The following is a 22436-nucleotide window of genomic DNA, read 5'->3' as shown; positions in this document are numbered from 1 at the left end:
CTCTTTAGTATCTGTCTGACTCATATAACTTTGTTCTTCAGACTTTTCTCTTTGACGTTCTAATTTTGATAATTGATAACGATGATGATAATATCCTAAGGCTTCCACTGACTGTACTTACTGTGTGCAAAGTACTGGGCCTAGTGTTTTAAATGTTCTTTCATTTAATCTCCTCAATGGGGGCGTCTGGGTGGCTCAGTCAGTTAAGCATCTGCCTTTGGCCCAGGTCATGATCCCAGGGTCCTGGGATCAAGCCCTGCATCGGGCTCCCTGCTCAGCGGAGAGCCTGCTTCTCTTTCTCCCTCTGCCTGCTACTCTGCCTACTTGCGCTCTCTAGCTCTCTGTCAAATAAATAAGTAAATAATCTTTAACAAAAAATCCCCTCAATGACCCCATAATTTTTGCACTTCTATTTACAAAACAAGAAACCGAAGCTAAGAGGATAAGTAGCTTGCCCAAAGTCATATAGGTCCATTGTCTTTCCTTCACTTGTGGGACTTGAGTTACACTTCCAGGATAAAGTGACATGTTCTAAGAAATATCTCCCGCTTTTTTCTTTTTCATCTTTTCTCCCAGGTTTTAGTCCGGGTATCTTCTTCTAACCTATTGTCCAGTTGTATTGTCCAGTTGATCGATTCTCTCTTTGGTTGCGTCTAATTTGCAATTTAACCCATTACTGAGTACTTAATTTATTACACTTTTCAGTTCTGGTATTTCCATGTTGTTCTTTTTTATAGTTTTCAGTTCACCTAAATTGTCCATCTTGTCATTTAATTTCTTAAATATAATAAGCACAGTTAAAGTCTGTGCTTTAAACTCCAATATGTGATTAGACTGTGGCTGTTTCTATTTCAATTGTTTCAGTCTTTTTTTGATTGAGTGCTATACATTATATATTTGGAAATGCAGAGATAATTTGAGGCCATGGATTAGGTTATCATCCTTCATAGCAGATTTACATTTGCTTTGGACAGGCAGTTAGGATAACAGCCTCTACTCCTAGGATAAGGTATAGCCTTTCTCGTGTCTCAGTTAGTTCAGTGCCTAGGGAGGTTCACCATAATCTCTCCTTGCTGGTTGGACCACAACTGCGATGTCTCCTCAGCACTGTGTATCCTCTGAAGTCTCTATTCGGCTCTCTGCCATTTACCAGATGTCCTCTGCTAAGCCATACACATGTTCGGGTTAGGAATTAGCCAAGGACCCCAAGGGAGCTTCTCAGTTTTCTCTTTCTGCAACGCCCTCCTCTCTAGTGCCCTGCCCCTCCAACTCCTACCAAATCCTAGCCACCTCAGCTATGAATTCCAACCCATTTCTTCCAGTAAGACTGCCACTGCTTGAGCTCCATTTCCCTACGCCATGTTTTAGAAGACTCTAAGGAAGAAAGGCAGGGTGAGATTGGGACTCTCCTTGTGTGCTTCCCTTCTCTTAAAGTTTGTAGTCCTGGGTTAAGTGCTACCAAATAAGTTAGTTTTGGCCAGAGCCTGGTTTTCTTTTTAACCTGTGGTTGGCAGGATCCTAAGACGGCCCCCAACATTGCCACCCCCTGGTGAACATGCACTGTATAATCCTCTCCTCTTGGGAGTGGGCCCCGTGCATATGATTGATGTCACTCCCATGATTATGTTACACCATATGGCAAAGGTGAAGGGACTTTGTGGACGATGTAATTCAGGTCCCAGGTCAGTTGATTTTGAGTTAATAAAAATGGAGATTATCATGGAGGGGCCTGACTCACTCAAGTGAAAGGCCTTAAAAGAGGAATTGGACCTTCCTGGAGAGATGCTCTCCTGCTGGCCTTGTGGAGAGAAGAGTGGCCTCTAGGAACTAATGGCCTCCTGCAACCACAAGTAATTTGATTCTTTTTTTTTTTTTTAAAGATTTTATTTAATTATTTGACAGAGATAGAGACAGCCAGCGAGAGAGGGAACACTAGCAGGGGGAGTGGGAGAGAAAGAAGCAGGCTCACAGCGGAGGAGCCTGATGTGGGGCTCGATCCCATAACGCCGGGATCCCGCCCTGAGCTGAAGGCAGACGCTTAACCACTGTGCCACCCAGGCGCCCCAGTAATTTGATTCTGCTACCAATTTATCATTTGCCAGAGAATTGTATATGTCAGTTTATATAATTCTTTTACCAGTTCTGGTTCTGGGATTATGTCTTCTTTCACATCCTTAGATCATGTATTTTTGCCCTTTCTTAATCAGATTTACCAGGTGTTTATTTCATTAGTCTTTTAAAAAGAACTAGCTTTAAAACACCAGTCTTTTAGGGATTTGTCCTTTCTACTATTTCCCTAGTTGATTGAGTCCAGTTCTTTTAAATTTTAATCTTCCTAGTTTCCTGATTTGTTGATTCTAACTTCTTTTTCACAATGAAAAATTCCAAACTAGCTTAAACCATAGCAACTCAATCTTGTTTCACCTACATGTGCCCACAAAGTCATTTTGATGTAAACCCTGTCATTATAATTCCATCTGCAAGTATGTGAGCAGAGGCAGATCTCATTTTATTGCGCTTTGCAGATATTGCTTTTTTTTTTTTTAAACAAATTGAAAGGTTTGTGGCAACCCTACATTGAGCATTTCTTTTGGCACCACTTCTCCAACAGCATTTGCTCACTTTGTGTCTCTATGTCACATTTTAATAATTCTTGTAATATTTAAAACTTTTCATTATATATAGAGAGAGCATGCCACTCATGCTCTCTCTCAAATAAATATATATATAAAGATTTTATTTATTTGCGAGAGAGCATGAGTGGTGGGAAGGGCAGAGCAGGGAGCCCCATGCAGGGCTCAAGCCCAGGACCCTGGGATCATGACCTGAGCTGAAGGCAGACGCTTATCCAACTGAGCCACCCAGGCGCCCCTCATTATTATATTTCTTATGATGATCTGTGATCAGTGATTAAGACTTGCCGAAAGCTCAGATGTACATTTTTTTAGACATAATGCTGCTGCACACTTAACAGACTACAGTATGATGTAAACTTAACATTTATACACATTAGGAAACCAACAAATTTATTTGACTTACTTCATTGCGATATTTGCTTTATTGTGGTGGTCTGGAACCCAACCTACAATATCTCTAAGGTATGGCTGTATAAATTCTAAAAGATAAGGACTTAAAAAAGTCTATATCACATCTAAAAATACGTAATAAGTCTTCAATATCATCATTGTTCAAAGGGCTTTACTAGAGTAGAGCTGGGGGACAAGGACAGAGCCAATTTCAAGATGCCCTCCTCCCAGAATACTCTCTGCTGTAAGCGTGTGGTTTTCAAACACTAAGAAATACAGTTTATACGGCACCTCAGTTCAATGATGCCTACGTGTGGAACAAACCACTACCGCACAAAACAGTACTTACCTTCCCCATTTGCGCTGTCCCCTTCCCCGTCTCTCCCTTTCTTTCTCTCAGTCTTCTGATGCTGGTTGCAACCCGCTAAACTGATTTCTCTTTACACTATAGTTCTATTATCTGCACTTCAAAAAACAATACTATAAAGCAAACTTGTTTTAAATTAGCTGAAAAGGTTTGAGATGAGTTTCAGATACCACTTTTGAAAGGGGCAGAGAAACAGCATTTCATCTTCTACGTGCCTGGTGTCAGCCAAACCATTACCTGTTCAGTTCATTCCTATCCTGAATCTCTCATTTATCTGTACTCTTTGTAACTCTTCCTGTGTTACAGATCATTCTAGCAGAGTGTACTCAATAACTTCGGAGTGTAAGAGCCTTCCAAGAGTCTGCACAAAATATCCGAGACCCCACAGCCAGTTTCTTCTATTTGGAAGCATACTGGTCTATTTCTGTTTGGAATTTCAATATCTGCTTTGAACAATGTAACAGTCAAGCACACTTACCTATAAACTCTTACCAAAATATGGACTACCGCCTATCTCCCCGAATTACTATAGATGGAAAATTTCATCAACAAGTAGAAACAATTCCAAAGGTGAAAATAAACAGCATTTACCTTTTTGAGGATAAATTCTGCTGATAGCAGCCTTCTCTTTAGAAATACAAACTAGAACCCTGAGGTTCAAGTAAAACAAGTAAGTAGTTATCAAACCAAATTCCATGAAAAAATAAACTCCTTCGACATTAAAAAGTCCAGCCAAGACCTTGGCACAACCATCTTTAAGGACTAGACTCTATGTAGCACATATTTAATACACTTCAATAGCTGGGTCCTTGGTTTCTGACCTTCAAGGAAAGGAAAAACACTCATCTTGTGTACTTTAAAAGAGCTTTATTTAGTATATAATCTCCGTACAATTCAGTACAACAAATTATAAAAGCTCTTTGTAAGATTTTACCCAGAGGATGTTAAATACAGAAAGCCAGTTGCCAGTTGCTACAAGAAAGCAAGCCACTCTACTCTCATCTTAAAAGTCTTTTTCCATCAACAGAAAAGCACTCTCTTCTGGGCCAAAAGGTTGTCATATATAAAGCATTTGGGAGCATATTAACCAAGATACATGATCTGAGCACGTTTTAATATCTTCCTATTAATTCCAAGGTTTAAATGAAATTTTAAAAATGGAGTATTTCTGTGTTAACTCAGGTAGGTTTTGGAAAAGATGAGCTAAAATTGGTACATCTTAGACAAAAAGACATGAGTCACGTGGGATCAGAATAAACATTTTTAGCTAATTTGTGAAGTAAAGATGCAGACCAGATGAAACCTCTACATCTGTCCTTGCCCTACCCCACACACGCGCGCACACGCATGCACGCACACCCACACCCACACCCCTAGCTGACCTCACAAAGTTCAAGAAAATCATCTCTAAGTGGACAACAGACGGCCTAGATAACACCTAATTATGCTCATGGCTCATATACCTGAAACGGATCCCTACTTCTTCAGTCTGTAATAAAAGAGTGACTGGAACCTTTCAACTGCAGTAGAATCTCTATTAGCCACTGTGATCAGCATCAGTCATTTAATGAAGCCATTTAATGAAGTAAGTAGATTTAAGTGGGGAATCATAACTTTAAATGTATAATTGTCCACTCATTTGCTAATCTTCTGCTGTGAAGCCAAGGTCTTTCCTTTGCAATAAGGGTTCAACGATTCCAGTTCTATGCTTGCATAAATCATACAGTAATATGGTTTGGGTACATTTTAACACCTCTGGTCAGTCTAGATATTTTTAAAGGCAGAGTGAGTACTTAAATCTATAAAGCAACTGAAGCTCAGAAATTTTCTTGAATTTTATGTTTTCCCAATAATTTAGAATTTTCCCAACCACACCTAATTTATTTAGAAGCAATTTTTGTTAGCAACTCAACCTTCATCAAACCTTACCAGAACATTCCAGTTAATGTTCACAGAAATGACCCTTGCTTTTTACACCCCTATTTCCTAGGTCTGTGTTGAACTGTGGCCTCACAACAAGGAGGAGAACTGGCACAGAGCAGTTGGGCAGGGGCACAGAGCGCACAGGGGGAGCACAGGCAGGAGGGGGCACGGGGAGTGGCCTGGTCAGTCAGCTCACAGGAGGGATGGAGACTGTCGGGGATCTGGCGAGTCATGTAAGCGGAGGGTCATTAAGAGCACTTATTGTACTTAGCGGTTCTCTGAACGCTAACTCTGAAGCAAAATCAAGTGGTTATTCTACCCATAAAAAAACAGCCATAATCTGAGGCTATTACCAAATATTAACACAGCCGCTGAGATCTGTGTGGCGGGGAGCGAAGGCCCCGGGTGACGTGCTCTGGCTTGGTAGAGGGCCAGGAGTCAGTCACTCTTCCTCTTTGTTCCTGGGGACTCCGATGAGAAGGTCATAAAAGAGAAACTGATGAGCATTAAGAATGTTTAACATGATTTGTTGACAGACGTGGTCATGAGAAAAGAAAAATGTCTACTCTACATGGTCACAGTGTCTTGGAAAGAGTATATGCATGGATTCTGTCTTGCAAGATTTTTTTTTTTTTTGGCACTTTATATTTTTCACTGAAGACTCAACACTCGATGTCTTGGCAACAATGGCACCTACACTAGGAGAAAAAGATTCCCGTGTGCCGTCAAGGCGGTGGTGATAAGCATACAAATTTAAGTACATGTTTCTTATACTGAGACTCCACATACCCAAATGCTTAGATTAGTGCATATAGAAATAGCTAAAATAAAACCGAAATCTATCAGGAAGTTAATAGACGACTTGAAAAACGAAACTACACGGTCTAACATGTACCTTACATGTGCTTCGTTTCAATTAAGAGTAAGGCACTCGCTGAAGGATGTACTGACCCATGCTGTCAGCCACACCAGGCATGCATCATTACTGGCTTAAAGTTTTAGTACTGATTAAAGTGTTTTATTATTGTATTATCCTAACCTGCAGTGGTCTCCAACCTTATTACAGGATACAGGGAAGACATAATTCAGGAGTTTCAGCTGCATAATTTAGTAACCCAGCCAGTGTCGATTTTTTATTTAAATAAGTTTTGATAAAAAAACCGAGTATCCTGGAGTCCAACATGACAGTGTAACATTTCTTTCTGAATACTGTTTAATACGTAGTAACTGAACGTGAAGTAATTTGAAAATGTGATATATCTATCTTGATGCGTACGGTAATTTACTTCAGTACGACCGCGAGGAGAAACCTTTACATCACCTCCAACTGCCAAGAACAGGGGAGAAAGTTAATTTCATTAACCATCTTGATTTAATTAAATGTGCAATATGCTTTTATCAGCAACTTTTACATGTCCCCCTCATTAGAAATTAACTATAAAAGCAATTATCAAAAAATTTTTGAACAGGTATACATAATCCTCTTTGTTGTTTACAAATAAGCATGACTTAGAGGCACTTGGTTACCTTTTAGTAAGAAAAAGAATAACACTACCCAGGCCCTCACAGTAAGATTGGAGACCACAGATCAAATTTGGTATGAAAATGCTCTCTGCCAAAAATATTGTATTAGTGAATTAGTTAAGATAGAACATTTTAAAAATATTCAGACTTTGCAAGGTTCTAGGCTGTAAAAAATAGAAAGGCTAAAAACAAAAAGTTTAGAAAATTTCGCAAACCCAGTAAATTTAAATGAGTAAGAAATGAAGAAAAATTTTCTTACTTGCAAGATAGGCTGAATAGTATCAACAGATTTTAAAATAACACTAAACAGTAACAAAACCTGCTTGGCTACATCACATTCCTGCTCCTTTCACGACTTACAATAAGGAATTTGTCACACTTTTCTGTATCCCGCATTAAAACATGCACCCGCATGCGCGTACACGTCACACACACACACACACACACACACGACACATGACACGTATACTGAAGTGCTACACTTTACATTTCAGACAGGGCACAACGAAAAGTTTTAGATATATATAAAGACCTAACATGATTTTTTAAAAAAATATTAAAAGCATGATAGTTGGAAAACATTATAAAATTTTTAAGTGAAATAGGACAATAAGGAGCTTTTTAAAAAGCCATCCATTGGTCTTGACTAATGAAATAACACTAAAGAATTTAATTATGCATCCCCTTCATTCGATTCCACCAGAGCTGTCTGAAGTCCGTGAACAGTATTTCAGTGCTGAACAGCCTCTGGACCTCCACCACGCTGTGCGGCTGTTCAGGCTGCTGTGGCCCACTTAGTGTGCGCCCCAGCAACGAGATTCTAGACCAGTCCCGGAAAGTTGAGAACGTTTAGGCTAAAGAACATTAATGAAACAAGATAGAAGAGACAGAAGCTTGTGTGAGATACTGTCAAGGACGGTAACGCTTGTGTAAACATCTCTACAACTTACTCATATCACAGCTTTGTGGTACAGGCTACCGAACGACATATGAAATGTTACTGTTGAGTTTCATTAGGCTGGACCTTCATGTATCAAAAATAGAGGCTGGACAGAGAGCTTGGTTACTTGTTTCTCGAGAGCTTGTAAACGTGGAATGTTTTGTTCTGGAACACTCTAGTGAAGTATGCTGTGTAGGGTGGCAGGTTTTTCTTTATCTCTTCACAGAAGCGAGGGTGGCCTGCAAGTTTCAAATCGGGATCATTCTCTCCTGGGCCATCCATCATCTAAAGCCAAAACAAAACCAAATACAATTTGGGGGAAAAACCATATTTATAGGAGACAAGAGAAGTAGGAATAGGTGTCGGGTTTCTTTGACAGTGATATGTTAGGTGAATGTAAATTGTATTATTTCAATGTCAGTGGCTACTTAAAGATCATCTGGTCCACCCCTTCCCCTTCCGAAGTGTAAATCAAGGCTGAGGAGGGGGCCGAGCGTCACACGACGACCACCTTTAATGGCAAAGCTAGGAGAACTCGGATCTCCTTGTTCTTAAGAATGTACTACACTGGCCCTCTCACAAAAATGAAGTGCAGAGAAGAATGACTATGACCGAGCAAATCCTCCAACTCATGAGACGGCCTAGTTAGAAAAAGTTACACACAAATCAAAATTTAAATGCATGTCTTTCGTCTGTTATCTCCTCTGATTTCAAGATAGTCAGAGACAGCTACTTTCCTTGGGCAAAAATTTGAATCTATGTTCTCTTTCCCCCAGGTTTACTGAGGCATAACTGACAAACCAAATTGTATATAGTTAAGGGATAAAACCCCGATGATCTGATACACACGTACACGGTGAAACGATCACCACAATCAAGTTAAGGCGTACGTCCGTGCTGGTCAGAGGACAAACCTGCAGTTACGAGGTGAGGGAGTCCCGAGGCTCTAACGTACAGCACGGTGCCTGCAGTAACCAGACGTGAAGTCGGCCATGACAGTAGACCGTAGGCGTTCTGGATCTCCAATTCTGTACAGTCAAGTTGTTGTTGTTGTTGTTTTGAGATTTAGGCCAGGCTTATCATTTTTTCCCATTCATTTTTAAAACTGTCAGCTTTTATACCAAATAATTACAGCACACATCACCTCTTAAAGGGTGAAAATCTTCTGCTGAGCTAATCTGAGACCTGGCACAGCTTCAAGAACATTTTCCTCAGGAGAAGGGAGAAATAGCTTGTTCTTCTGCTCTGGAGTAAATGCTTGGCCACAGAAAGCCATCTTTGTGGCACTGTGCCCGTGGACAAAGGGGACAGTGGCAGGAGCGGTGACTGGGAGGGGAGCCCTGCTGCCACAGTCACACTCACGTGCCGGCCAAAACGATGCTTCAGAGTGTAGGTTTTAAATGATCGAGGTTTTGTTTTTTATTTTAACAGCAAAGCCTTAAAAAATGGATTCTATGCAGAGTCTCAGGATACAAATCAGCTAAACACAGAGCTGCTCTATTTGACATGAAGTTGGGGCCTAAAACCCCATTATCTGTCCCCTGGCCCTGAAGTGCCAGAGCCAGGAGTCCCACGGAATGCAGTGAAGCTAGGTACTTGGTTCATAACATCATTCTGTAACGTACAGAGGTTCAGAGTGGACCCCCCTCCAGAAGCCCTGCCCGGGACGAGGGGACAGGCTTACGTGCCCGTTGGCGATGTCCAGCAGGTCCCGCAGCCGGCAGCCCCGCTGGTGCCTTCGCTCGTAGCAGATGCTATCTTCCAGGATGACGTAGTCAGCGCCAAAGGACCTCAGGAGGGCGTGCACATCCTCCGGGGACCTCTTTGCATATATCTGATAAACCTGCAAAATGAGATAAACGGGGGACAGGGAAAAATACCACTCAACTGCCAGGAAGTTAGTGGAGGGGTGTCTAATGCGGGAACGTCCCACGGGGCTTGAGCCGAAGACCTAGACACCTCTTCCTGTGCAGGCCACTCACTCATCCGCAGGCCTGCAGTGTGGCAGGGAAACTGCCAAAAGAATATTGTAATTACTCAGCCTGGAGAAAAGGAAGAGTGAGTCATGCTGAACGCATTTGGATTTCGACACCAAATAGATATGGATTTAAAATGTATCATTGGGAGTTATTCATCGGTAGGTGCCAATTCTAAGGCTGCTTCCCCAAGGTAAACAACACAGTGGAGTAAATAAGACTCCTTCTCTACCTTTAAAAAGATCTTTGGGCGGAAAGCGTCCATTCAGCATGATGGCGCATACCTGTAAGGAGCCCCAGCTTCTGACAACAGCAGTTGCGGAGAAGGACTGCCAGAGGTCCTTGGTGCCAGACTGCCCCCTGCTGGAGCAGCAGGAGACCCTACACTTCTCTGTCACCCGTCCCGGAGCAAGAACACGCAGCACCCAGCGGCGGCTCGGCGGGAGGCGCGTCCTTCCCACTCATCCCCAGCACCGCATCCCTTACGTGAAGACAGACGGTGAGCTCCGGGTGCTCTGTGACTTGCGTCAGGAAGAGGCTGCGTGTCTTTTGTGTGTGTGTGTGCATGTGTGAATGTGGGGGGGTTGGCGGAGAGGGCTGCCGACTCCTCTCCCGCACACTGATTTCTAATGAGGTCTCTGACTGAAGAGACGGGGCGCTGAGGGCCAACGTGCCCGTCTAGACGGGCGCCCCGCTGGGGAGGCGGTCTGCTTCTGCTGCTGGTGCTGGGGGGGCCCTCCTCGCCACACTCCAGCAGCGGGCCTCACGCCCACGGTGTTCCCAGGACCTGAAGGTCACGACTGCAGAAGGGCACCCAAACCTACACGACATCAGTTTTGTGAGAGCACAAAGCTCGGTCCCCACACATGGGCAGGGTCCTGGAGGCGATGGTGCTCAGAGGAGCCCCTTGTGCACCTGCTGTGGCTTCTGCCCCTCCCCCTCCCCCAGACCCACCACACAGGCCACCTCTCTGCCGCACTCTGGGTCTGGAGAGCCAGGGACCCTCCCTGCTTCCTCCAGCTAACCTGGGGCGATCTCGAACACTTGCACCAATTGAAAAATTCCCATTTTAGCAGGACTCTAGGTTCATATATTCTCATAAAATCCAGGTGATTTAGTAAAAAACCATGTGCTTTTAGGCTAGTTAAATCTCAGGCCAAAACAAGACTTTTCAGCAAATTTTGAGCTATTAAGATTAAGAAATGACTGATATAAAACATTAAAAAGTTTGAAGCCACCGCTGGGGAGGACTAAGGGAAACAGGTACCCCCTGCGCCACTGACTGGAACGTAACTAGTACCATCTGTACAGAGGGCGACTTAGGACGATCTGTCACGCTCTGTTACAAACGCCCGTGCTCTCTGCCCCAGTGCTTCCACCCCTAGGAATCGGATGTGCGGAGTGATGCGTATGCAAGCTTACCGTTTGGAATATTATTTATATAGCTGCAAAAGACAGGAAAACAACCCCAAGGGTTAAATAAAATATGCTACATCTGCATAACACAATTTTTGTAGATTTAAGAACAAGCAAGCTGTTAATATACTGATATGGAAGGAGCTGCAAACTATGTTGAGTGCCAAAGAAACCAAGATGTGGTATGTGACTTGTCCCGTAAAAGGGAGGGAAAAGAATATGAATACAGTGTGCGTGTGTGTGTGTACACACATCTGTACACGCATAAAATCCCTGTGGAGAGATATACAACAAACTGTTAACACTATCTGCCTCCTGTGAGGGGAGCCAGCAGCTGGCAGAGGGCTGGAATGTAGACTTTTCACTAAGTTCTCTTTTGTTTATTCTTAAGCTTGAACCATGTGGCCGTATTACCAATTAACACACACGTACACGCACACCAGTTCATAAAATAAGCAGCCAGTGTGCCCCTATTCCTTTTCCTTCCCTCTCCTATTCAAACGCTGAGAGCTTTGGTCTCAAATGCTCTTTTCCGCACATCTCAAGCTGTTTCTCTTCTGTGATTCTTCTAACCAAGAGGAACGGATATGGATGGCTCTAGTGGACGTGGGGCAGGGCAAAGTCTAGACTCGCAGCCACCAGCCCCAGGGCCCTGAGGCCCGACTTGCCCTCACCGCTTTGGTCCGCTCCCTCAGGCTGTTGTCTTCGTAGTGCGGGTGGTTGGTCAAGGTCCTCCCCGTGCACAGCTTGACTCCGGCCAGCAGCTGCATGCTCCCAGCGAACACCGCCTTCCTTGGAGTGTTAGAGCTGAAAGATTGCAAGAGTCTGAATTAACCTCACGGCTCAGATCTCCTCAGACAACAACAATGACAATATCCCACTCCCAGAATCACCCGGCAGCGTCAGGAAGGGCTGAGACTTCGGACAAACGCAGGAGGCTGCTTGACTTGCACGCAAATTGCTTTACGAAACTTCTATCTGTTTTTGACAATGGTTGGGAAACTTCTCATTGTTTTGCTGGGTTTACTCTTAAAACGAATGGCCTTAGGATGTGGGTATCTCCGGGCTCGAAGTCTTCCAGGCTAAATCCCATAATCCTCTCCTGCTCTTGCCCCAGAGGGGCACATTCTGACAAAAAAGAACTTAGAAGACTGTCATCACGTTTTGTATGAAACTTAACTGAAGGGCTGCCTAGAGTAAAACAAATTATAAAGCCAGAAATTGCAGCTGATCATGAGTCAATTCCAACTTGTTTTTGTTCAAAACCAGAAAAAAAGATCACAGATATTATGATAAATTACTTTTCAGAAAAAAAAAAGAATTAATAAAAACAAAAGAACACAGGGGATTCTGAAAAAGTAATTTATTACTCAGTATGGGGATGTACACCATTTCTGATGTGGAAACGCAAGCATTTCCTATGTTCCTTTCCTTGGTCCTGATTATGAAGATCTAAGGAATGTGGGGGAATACGGGCGCTCCCATATTATTAAATCATGACCTCGCTCTCCACGTGCCCCCGAGCTGCGATTCTCCGCCTCCCCGTGGGGTGTGAGGGACAAGGATGGAGGTCGAAGGAAAGACTCCCTGATTACAAGCAGAGCATTCTTCCTTTTCCCCCCCGGACAAGAAGAATTTTAGTAGTTGATTTTAATTCCACGTTTTTGGGAACCTGGGAGTCCCTCACGAATCGCCAAGGCGTCAGTTTACCGTGAAGAACAGGTGTGCCCTGCTACCAACTCCTCACCGCGGCGCTTCCTCAGAGGCCCACGGGGAGCACCACGGGGAGCACCACGGGGAGCACCACGGGGAGTACCACTGCCGCACGCGCCGTCCTGCGCTAAGCAAGTGGAGCCTGGCCTGCCTGGGCGAGTTAACAGATGGAGGCAGTGTTGAGAAGCAGTCTCACTGAAATTATTAAAACTCAACCTGCTCTGTAGAAAGAGCTAGAGCAGGCTGTCCTTCTCAGCGGTTTTGGAGGTGAGGGCAGAAATTTATTCCGGTGCCCCGTTTCTAAGAGCGGCCGCTGCCATACTCCCAAACGGCACGAGGATGTTCCATGCACTTGAGCATAGTGCTAAGACTACAGTGTGAATGCCATCCCACAAAGGCCTCAGGGTGCCTATGGGTAAGACATCCTACGGTTCAAGTTGCAACACTTACGAAGAATTTACCTGAAGAACTCAGGATTTTCTAACAATGATACTCTCATTCCCTTGGATTTCAAGGAGCTTTCTCAACGGGCACCCGGGATGACGCATAACCTGCATCCCCACCGACTCACGCCAAAGCCTAGGGTGTGGATCCCAGGGGAAAACAGTGTTCAGTGAGCTTGGCTTGCTCGGTAGGTTGTGAGCCTTCCAACGAGCAGACCCAGGAGCACAAGAACAAACAGATGTTTGCTCTGTCCCCCTGAACCAGCAATTTACAGGGAATTCTTGACATGTGCCCCATGTGGTCAGGGGGACACGAGGATTTCAGTGACAACACGTGAAGGTGTAGTGCTCCTTAGTGGGACGTTTTACAAATACTTAGTTTAACTCAACGGACACATATTGAACAGTTAGCCTGGGCCCCAGGACTGGGCCGCCCTCATCACAGCGTGCCAGAATGACCAACAAGCGTTAAGCACGGACAAATAAGAATTCAAGAAAATGCCAATGTTTTTCCAAGCCAGTCTTCTTTCCTTTTGAACACTCCTAACTGGCTTAAGCCATTCCACTGCAATAGATCACGCAATAATGCCACATATGAGATGATGCCCCAAAGTGACTGTCTTTGGGGCCACTGAGCTCAACAGGTGTAGAATGCAGAAGTGAAGTCTGGTCTCCCTATCTGGCAGAGCGTGGGGTAGAGGCAGGAGCTAACCGTGGCTGAGCTATCCTGGTCTCTACAGTCTAACCGCCTGGAGGGTGCCCAACTGGGCTTTCTACACAAATGACAAATCCGGCAGCTGAGCTGATCACGTCCGTGCACATCTTCAGGTCTTAGCATCACCATTTTGAATTAGAACAGGAGTCAGCATCAGGGAGATGCACAGAGCTGTTTCTAGTATATATATTTTATAACAATATGACTGTTGTCTATTCATGGCTCATGACCAAGGTTTCATCTCCCTTCCTGGACTCTGATCATACCACTTCGATGAATTACGCAGTTCACAAAGGTTTAAAATGTCCAAAGTCCTGAACTGCTTGCTGGGGAGTTATAAAGTTATTCTTTATTCAGTCAAACTATAGCACTGAGGGCCTACTACGTGCTGGGCTGGCAAACACCGTACAACCTGGCTTCAAGAAGCTTACTGGCTAATAATCGAACAGAGCCAGACTCAGTTCCCGCTACAGGCAAACAGGCAAACTCCGAATAAGAGTAGTTAGGCTAGCATGCATTTACTAGTGCTTTCTGTGGGCCTTTAGCCATCCTGGAAACAAAACACACCAGACACGGTCCAATCATGGCCAATCTTGCCCTTCTCCTTTGGGTGTTCTAAGAGCACCTGAGTATCCCCTCCCGCACAGCAGGTGCAGTCCCCCGGAGAGCAGCCAGCCGCAGGCAGAGCAAGGTGATGTATCACATGACTGCCGAGAGGCACCGAGGGAAAAATGAAATAAACTGCACTCACTTGCGACATGTTTTAACATTTGGCCTCATTAATAAAGAGTCAGAAAGTGTAAAAGTAATGTGATCTGTTTCAACTGTTGGCACAACAATCTCCTGGACTGTTAACAGAGTCTTTCACTAAGGTCCGGGGTTTTATTTTAATGTAGCAAAATACAGGGGTCCCTGGGTGGCTCAGTTGTTCAGCGTCTGCCTTCAGCTCAGGGCCTGATCCCAGGATTCTAGGATCGAGCCCCGCATCAGGCTCTTCCGCTGAGAGCCTGCTTCTTCCTCTCCCACTCCCCCTGCTTGTGCTCCCTCTCTCGGAGGCTGTCTCTCTCTCTGTCAAATAAATAAATAAAATCTTTAAAAATAAAAAAAAATGCTAATGCTGTAATGTTTAAAAAAAAATAAAGTAGCAAAATACAAGCATCCTAATGCCTATAAAATGAACTAGAAAGAATACTTCTTTGAAAACTATTGACTATCAAGCGTAGCAGAGATGATGTTTATTCGCTTTCTTCTACTGACTTGGCTTTATATGCTAGCCCCATGGTAAACCTGGGACATTTCACTGCTACTTTAAATATTTAAGGTTACCCATAAAGCAAATGCTAAGTAAAACAAACAAGCAAAGTGGAACAAAATTAAAAAGAATCACACATTTCCTGAACTTTAAAAATCTAGATTCACTGTGTTTTACATTTTCTATGGTAAACTTAGCAGGCAAAGGGGAAAGGCATTCTTTGTCCTTAATATATGCAGTATGGCAGGTGTAAGGCTGGCTCTTCCTCCTTCAGATACTTCTGCTGACACAGTCTGTGGTCTGTGTCTCAAATAGCTAATGTGCTTTTAACCACTGAATGACACTTCTCTATTATAGAAAAACAAAGCAATTTTTACCAATGTTTGAACAAATGATGTATAAAATGAAAGGATAATTTGTTTTTATAGCTCTCTGCCAAGCTCTATAGCAGGCTGCCCAACCTGCAAACAATTTATTCTGTAAGAAATGTCACTAAATAATGACAAGGACTCACAGGTCAAACGGATTTACATTACATAATTTAAATGTCATTCCAGGAAGACCTGATGGCATTTTGAACAAATAATCTCATTTATTTTTGAAGCTCTAAGCTTCAACAAGTTAATTACTGTTGAACTAATGGGTAAACTGAGCATTATAATATAATGTGTGAACATTTGCTTTATCTACACTTCAAAAATTTATAGAATTATGCAAATACCACAAAATGATTCATTAAATATAAAAGAGGCTTATAGGCATTTGAGGCCTGAACTTAACCTTCATCATATTTTAAAATATCCAGTAATTCTTTCTGCTTTGATAAAATGCTAAGGAAGTTTGGGCCATTTTCCTAGTCCCATTGAGAAAATGTTGCCTATGCAGGCTTCATCACTGAAAAGAGACTACTGCTGGTGAAAAATCATCTAAAGCCCCGTAGTTAAAATGTCACATCTCAAAATACTTAAACGCATAGGAGTGTCTTGATTGCACAACGTCAAAGAAGAATTTCAGGAACCAAGACTGAAACACTCAGAGGGCACAAAGGAACAAGGTATGAAGCACCACTGCTGTGGCGTTTGGCCTCGTGGAAGTAAATGTGCTTCCTGGTCACACAGAAAGCCCAACAAGTGCCACCCAGGGCTCGCTGAAAGCAATACCGGAACAGGAAAAAAAACCCTCAAAAAACCAAAAAGCCCAACATACCAGGTTTTTAATCTTTGTATTTGGGAAACATTATCAGCAAAAAGGAGTCAATATGAACACGGGCACTTAATCTGCTGGGGGACAAGGGGTGCAGCCTGTCAGTGTCACGCAGGAGGCAGGCGACCAGGTGAGCACAAGGGTGGCTCTGCGGAAGGGGCGCAGTGAGTGGCCTCTCAGTTCTCCCAGGGAAGGTTCTGGGGTTGATTTCAACAAAATGTCCTTGCTGATTAACGAGGAATTGAATCTCACAGAGTTCTTAATTTTATATTTAAATTTAAATCTCTACTCTAGGGAAGCCTGGGTGGCTCAGTCAGTTAAGTGACTGCTTTCAGCTCAGATCATGATCCTGGGTACTTGGGATCGAGTCCCAGGTCAGGCTCCCTGTTCAGCTTAGAGTCCACTTCTCCCTCTGGCCCTGCCCCCACTCGTGTGCACTCTCTCTCTCGCTCTCAAATAAATAAAATCTTAAAAAAAAAATCTCTAAGGAAGATCTAAAGATAGGAAATTTCTGTTACTAAAAATTAGAACTTCAAAAATATTTCAGTTGAAACCTGGTAAGCCTCTGAAAATCTTAAAGTGGAGTCAACAATAAGACTGCGGGGGGGGGGGGGTGGAGAAAAGAATGAAGACAATGGTGCTGAGGCTCAACATTTGCTCTAGTGAAGAGGCAGTTAAAATGAATGGAGGAGCACCTGGGTGGCTCAGGCGGTTAAGCGTCTGACTCTTGATTTCGGCTCAGGTCATGATCTCAGGGTCATAAGACCGAGCCCTCCATCAGGTTCCATGCCCAGTATGGAGCCTGCTTAAGATTCTTTCTCTTTCCCTCTGCCCCATCCTCTACCTCTCTCTCTCCCTCTAAAAAAAAAAGGGGGGGGGGATGGCCACCCCATTTACACGTTCATCATCATGTCCTATATATAGCTGGTGCTCAATAAATAGCTGTTAAATTATATTCGTAAGTATACAAGTTCAGATATAACTTCATGTATTAAGGCTTTCAACACTTTCACAGAAATCGAGTCCCTGCGGTGCGGCCCCTCTCATATTAACAGGTGGTATCCTAACGGAATGCCCTTTATCTTCCCTGGCGGCTGTCTGGTTAGCCAGTTAAAGGTCATACCTGAGGCCCCTGCAAAAGCAAAGAACCAACTCCTGCTGAGGTGATGGAATCCTCCGACCCCGAGAAGTCCAAGCGAATACTTGGCAAGACCTAATCTCCAAATGGAAGCACAAGAGCGACGCCCCAGGCAGGCATAGCTGTGCGGTTCGCCCCAGCGCTAAGCACCTGAAGCAGAGACGGGGACATGGGGGGTAAGCTGCTTCCCCCGCTTCACATCGGAGGCGCCCCGTGCCGTAACGGAGGCTCACTTGAGGTTCCCCTCGAGTTCCTGCAGGTGGCCGTTTCTCATCCTGACTCCTCCTCAAGGGCAGCCATCCTGTAGCGGAGGCCCCCCGCCCCCGCACGCGCTGCCGGAAGACGGACGTGGCGTTACCACGGTGCCCGGCGGGAACAGCAGCAGCCCAGGCAGAGGAAGCAGGCATTCCTCACAGACGGGGCTGGGTCCCCACCGGAGGCCTGGGGGCTGCCCCCAGACGATGGCAGACAGACTCTGGGACACACGCCACGTATCCTTAGGCGGCAGCCTGTCCTCCAGCCCAGCTCCAAGCTACTCATGGCATGGACACACGTGACTGATCAAAGCACTAAAATGAAAGCTGAAGGTCGTATTTTATGTTTCAGAAACAGAAGAAATCAGGGCGAGTTAAAAGAATATTAAGTACATTCCCTTGTGTTTGGAATTGAAGGCGACAGACCAGAGCCGATTTAAATGTTGATTTACACAAATACATTTTGTGTCTAAATAGACCCTATTTTGGCATATATTCATCATCACTTAAGCTTATTTCACAAACATGCCCAGCAGCTATTTTTGCAAAAACAATAATTTGGATTTGAAGAATTTTAAGGGAAAGCAAGCAGGATTAGATCACAATGAAACCAATATTTTGGAACAATACAAAGCTTTCCAGTTGCTGAGGATTTTTTAAAAAGTAAAAAGAATATGTCTCCATTCAGGGAGAGGACCACGTTAGTGAGAGGAGAAAGTAAGGAACAAAGATCGCTTTCCCAAGTGAGAGAAATAACAGACTAACAGACTGTCTTCTTTACACCCGGAATATAATCTCTCATCCACAATTTTTCAGAACCAGAAGCGTTACTTTAAATAATTTTCTGTGAGGACAAGCACGGAAACAGAGGCCCTACAGTAAGTACAGCCAGGCCGACACTGCCAAGCCCGACCTGGGATCTGCTAGGACACATGTGTACTGACGCTACAGTTCATTCCTGTAAGACTGGGGCGTGGAGGTGGGACGTTTACGGCACCGATCTAGGCAGACCCTCCAGACCCGCCAGCTTCGGGATTCTACTGGACAGCGCGTGCCCTGCACCATTTGTATCAAGAGTGCAATTTTAACGACAGAAAATATCAGCCTCACCTTCAGATGTACGTGTCATAAATTTCCAGTTGACTATAGTTAATGCAATAGTAATTAGCTTTTCTTTATACGAATAACCCTCTTTCCCCATACACAATAAATACTGAAGGGATTATTTATAATTGTCTGCCATGATTTAAAGTTAAATAAATAAAGACAAAGCCCTGCTTCGTAATCTCACCACTGGAAATATCTGAAAAATTATACTCCCTGCATCTAGTCAAAGCCAGTCCGACATTGGGACCAAAGCCACATATATATTTTAGACATAAATCTCTGTAAAACCCATGTATTGCACTCAAGAGACCTAAGCTATCAAACATTTACCATCTCTTAATAACACAAGCGGTGCTAAACTGTACTGGTTAGTCAGCATTAGTCATGAGCAAGTGCCAATACGGCTACTAAAATTCTAAGGCATGGAGATGATACCGCCGATGCCTTCGGAGTATGTCACACAAGATTTGCGACATCTATTTACATGTGAATCATTACACTGCTGCTCTTTGGTTATAAAACAGGGAAATACAGTAGTACCGGGCACAGGAATACTGCTCTGGGTAGAAAAGTTTATTTGTGCTGGTGGGAGCCCGGTTTCACTAACAGTTCATCCTGATGCCGAACGCAGAGGCACCAATAAGAACCGATATAATGCTAAACACGACGATGTTCGAGAGAGAGGACTTTGTATTTTCAGTTTCCTTTAGGCCTAGGCTTGGGCAATATGTTTCATTAAAATGAAATGTGCAAGGAGTAGGACTCTAACTTTTACATGATTAGCAAGGAAAGAATACTTCAATGTGTCAGCAGTCACAGAAAACCTGGATGGTATGAAAATGAAAGCAACTTCAGTAAAGGTGGAAGTCGCCGAGAGTATAAAGCTTTCTTTCCATGGCTGTCAGTGGCCTGGAGTACATCCTCCAGCTCTGTGTTCCTCTCCTTGTGGGTTTTTTCCCTTCTTCATGAGACTGTGGTTAGAATAGTTCTTGAATGGAAGGAAATTATTTCCAAATATAGGGTTTTAAAGAAAAACTTGAAAATGAATGTATCTTCACAATTAGATTCAGAAAAAAGAAAACACCAAATGAGGTCTATAGTGACTCTTAAAAGGCACTTTATATTTTTAAAGGTTAAAAAAAATCCTCTTACTTAATCCAGTTCATCAGCTCCACTGTGTCTGGATCATAGAATTCTCTCAACTCGGAGAGTTCATCCATCATTCCTGGCCAGAACTGAAATTAAAAACAAAACAAAAACAAAAACAAAATCCACCCCCGCACCCACAACTATCACTAAGATTCAAATGAAAGAGGGGAAACTGCATAGAGTTCGCGAGCTAGATCAACAGGACAAGTGCAGTATCAGAATGACCTCACCTCCGCAGTTCGCCCTCCTGGCCTAAAGCGAGCCAAAGTCTGAGATAAGGTCCCCAAATTATCTTGAGCCAAAGCTGATCAGGACTAGAGGGGTTGTCAACTTTTAAAAAAGAGCTTTTATTTTACTCTGGTAAAAATGCTGTCGTATGTGGTGTTAGTACCTAGGCAAACGTTAATTTGGGTATGACAGGGATGGCAGCCACGAGGAAGCTCACAGGATATCGGAAACGCTCACTTCCGTCGTGCCATCTCCCCTCGAGACAGAAAATGCCCTCACAAGACAGCACCGTTGTGGAGCTGCAAACATACTCTGGAACACAGAATCTCACTCATCCCCGTGGACACGGAAGGCGTCATCCCTACTGCTGTTTACTCTTTACGTTACTAGTCTGGAGACGCTGGCTCGGAGAGAGGACTTGACCAAGTCACAGAGGGGCAGGGCTACCACTTGAAACCTGACTCCAAATCCAGCCCCTTCTTCACGGTGTTCACAGCGTCTGCACTGGAAATCTGGACAAATGCCTCAGTGTATTTTAATGTAACTACAGGTACACAGGAGAGAAGAGTATTTGAAATTAGGACTCTCCAGGCAAATCTGGTGCATCTGAATATTCTATTTATGCCACTGGTGCCACCTACTCGAGTTAGTTAAGGTGATGCAGAGAGAGCGTAAACATCCCACTCCAAGTCCACGGCTTTTCTAACATAATTGCCTGGTTAATGCCACAATTAATTACATGTTCACTGCTGTGTCAAATGACGACTGGCTACGAAGCCTTGATCACCCACTTACACCCAAGGGTGAACAGCACAATTCCTATGTTGGAAGAAGGCCCCTGACAATGGGTCTGTGCTTCATTAATGTGGAAAATGCAGTAATTGTCCTTCAGAACCACTAACTAGAACCAGTGTGGGCACCTGACTGGTCGGTGGCTGTGTTTTAGCCCTGTCACTTTCATATCTTGTCATCTTGTCTTCGGCCATTTTTAGTGCTCATTCTCATCTTGTCCCCTGGGTGCATGAACCAGCACGACTGCTGGTGATAGAAAATCAGGTGTCGGCACTACTGGCTCCAAGTTTTAGAAGAGATGTAATCATAGTGATTCAATGATACCTGTGTAATATTTCAATTATCCCTATTAATTTGGATCATCAGTAGAATGCCAACTTTTTAATGATATGTCCTCATTCTTTTGGTATAAAACATATGTTGAAATCTATGAATTCAATGATTATTAGAACATTTTCTACCTTGGAAGTTGCTGTTGTTAATTCTGAAAATGTTCAAACCTAGTAACACCGTCTTGTGATAAACTTCTTAAGCAACGTGAAAATAAGTGTTGCATTAACTAACTGCTGTTTCTAAATGATACGAGATTTCAGCAATGCCAGTAAGTTAACACGAGAGTAGCAATTTTATTAAACTCCTGATTTTAGAGTGAAGTGCATGTGTTTCCCTTTTAAACAGGATTGTTCTGAAGAGATATATAGCAAAATTGCTACTATGAACAAGAAAATCTAAATCCCCATGATAATTGCTCTGTGAAACTCAACATCAGGCTTTGAAATACAGGAGTTCATTTTACTCACAGGTAAATCTGTTCGATAGCTGGAAAACAGCCTCAGTTTCAGGGTACTTCTTAATGTGCATAACATCTTTACCATCTTTGTGAATTTACATTTTGAGAGGCTGGGCTATCTAAACTGTTTTGTACGGTGAAAGCTGGATGCATCAGGGTTTCTCCTGAAGTTGGAGCTGAGAAGGGCTATGCTGATGCCAGGTCAATCTTTGGAAGGAGTCTTCCGAGTTACTCTCTTACTCAAAGAATGGCTACGTAGATTTCCTGGAAATGATGGCTTTTTTGGTGCTATCACTGGTCTTTTTATAGTAATAGTTTTCAAGAGGGGTGGGTGGAGGGATTTTGCCCCACCCCCAAGGGGATGTTTCCCAATGTCTGGAGATTTTTGATCGTCACGACTGGAGGGAGGTGCTGCTGGCCCCTAGGGCGTACCAAGTAGGGACGCTGCTAAACATCCTACAACACACAGGACAGCCCCCT

At 43.7% G+C, this 22436-nt stretch overlaps 1 protein-coding gene across 5 annotated transcripts in view; it reads right to left on the bottom strand.

The window, feature by feature from the left end:
• Positions 1–4092: 4092 nt before the first annotated feature.
• DPY19L3 (dpy-19 like C-mannosyltransferase 3) overlaps positions 4093–22436 on the bottom strand; it is a 70343-nt gene continuing 51999 nt past the window's right edge. For 2 of the 5 annotated variants that reach the window (XM_045796144.2, XM_045796148.2), the window contains 4 exons: positions 20150–20232; positions 11847–11979; positions 9465–9623; positions 4094–8065 (listed from right to left, as the gene is read on the bottom strand). In XM_045796144.2, coding sequence (XP_045652100.1) covers positions 7904–8065; positions 9465–9623; positions 11847–11979; positions 20150–20232 — 537 coding nt within the window. In that variant the 3' untranslated portion in view covers positions 4094–7903. The other 3 variants (XM_045796146.2, XM_045796145.2, XM_045796149.2) reach the window with 3 other exon arrangements.

The sequence above is a fragment of the Ursus americanus genome, chromosome 21 (assembly GCF_024610735.1).
Source record: "Ursus americanus isolate L20-20 chromosome 21, mUrsAme1.1.p, whole genome shotgun sequence".
Taxonomy (NCBI): domain Eukaryota; kingdom Metazoa; phylum Chordata; class Mammalia; order Carnivora; family Ursidae; genus Ursus; species Ursus americanus.
The sequence above is the reverse complement of the archived record's forward strand: the minus strand, read 5'-3'. Positions and strand labels throughout refer to the sequence as shown.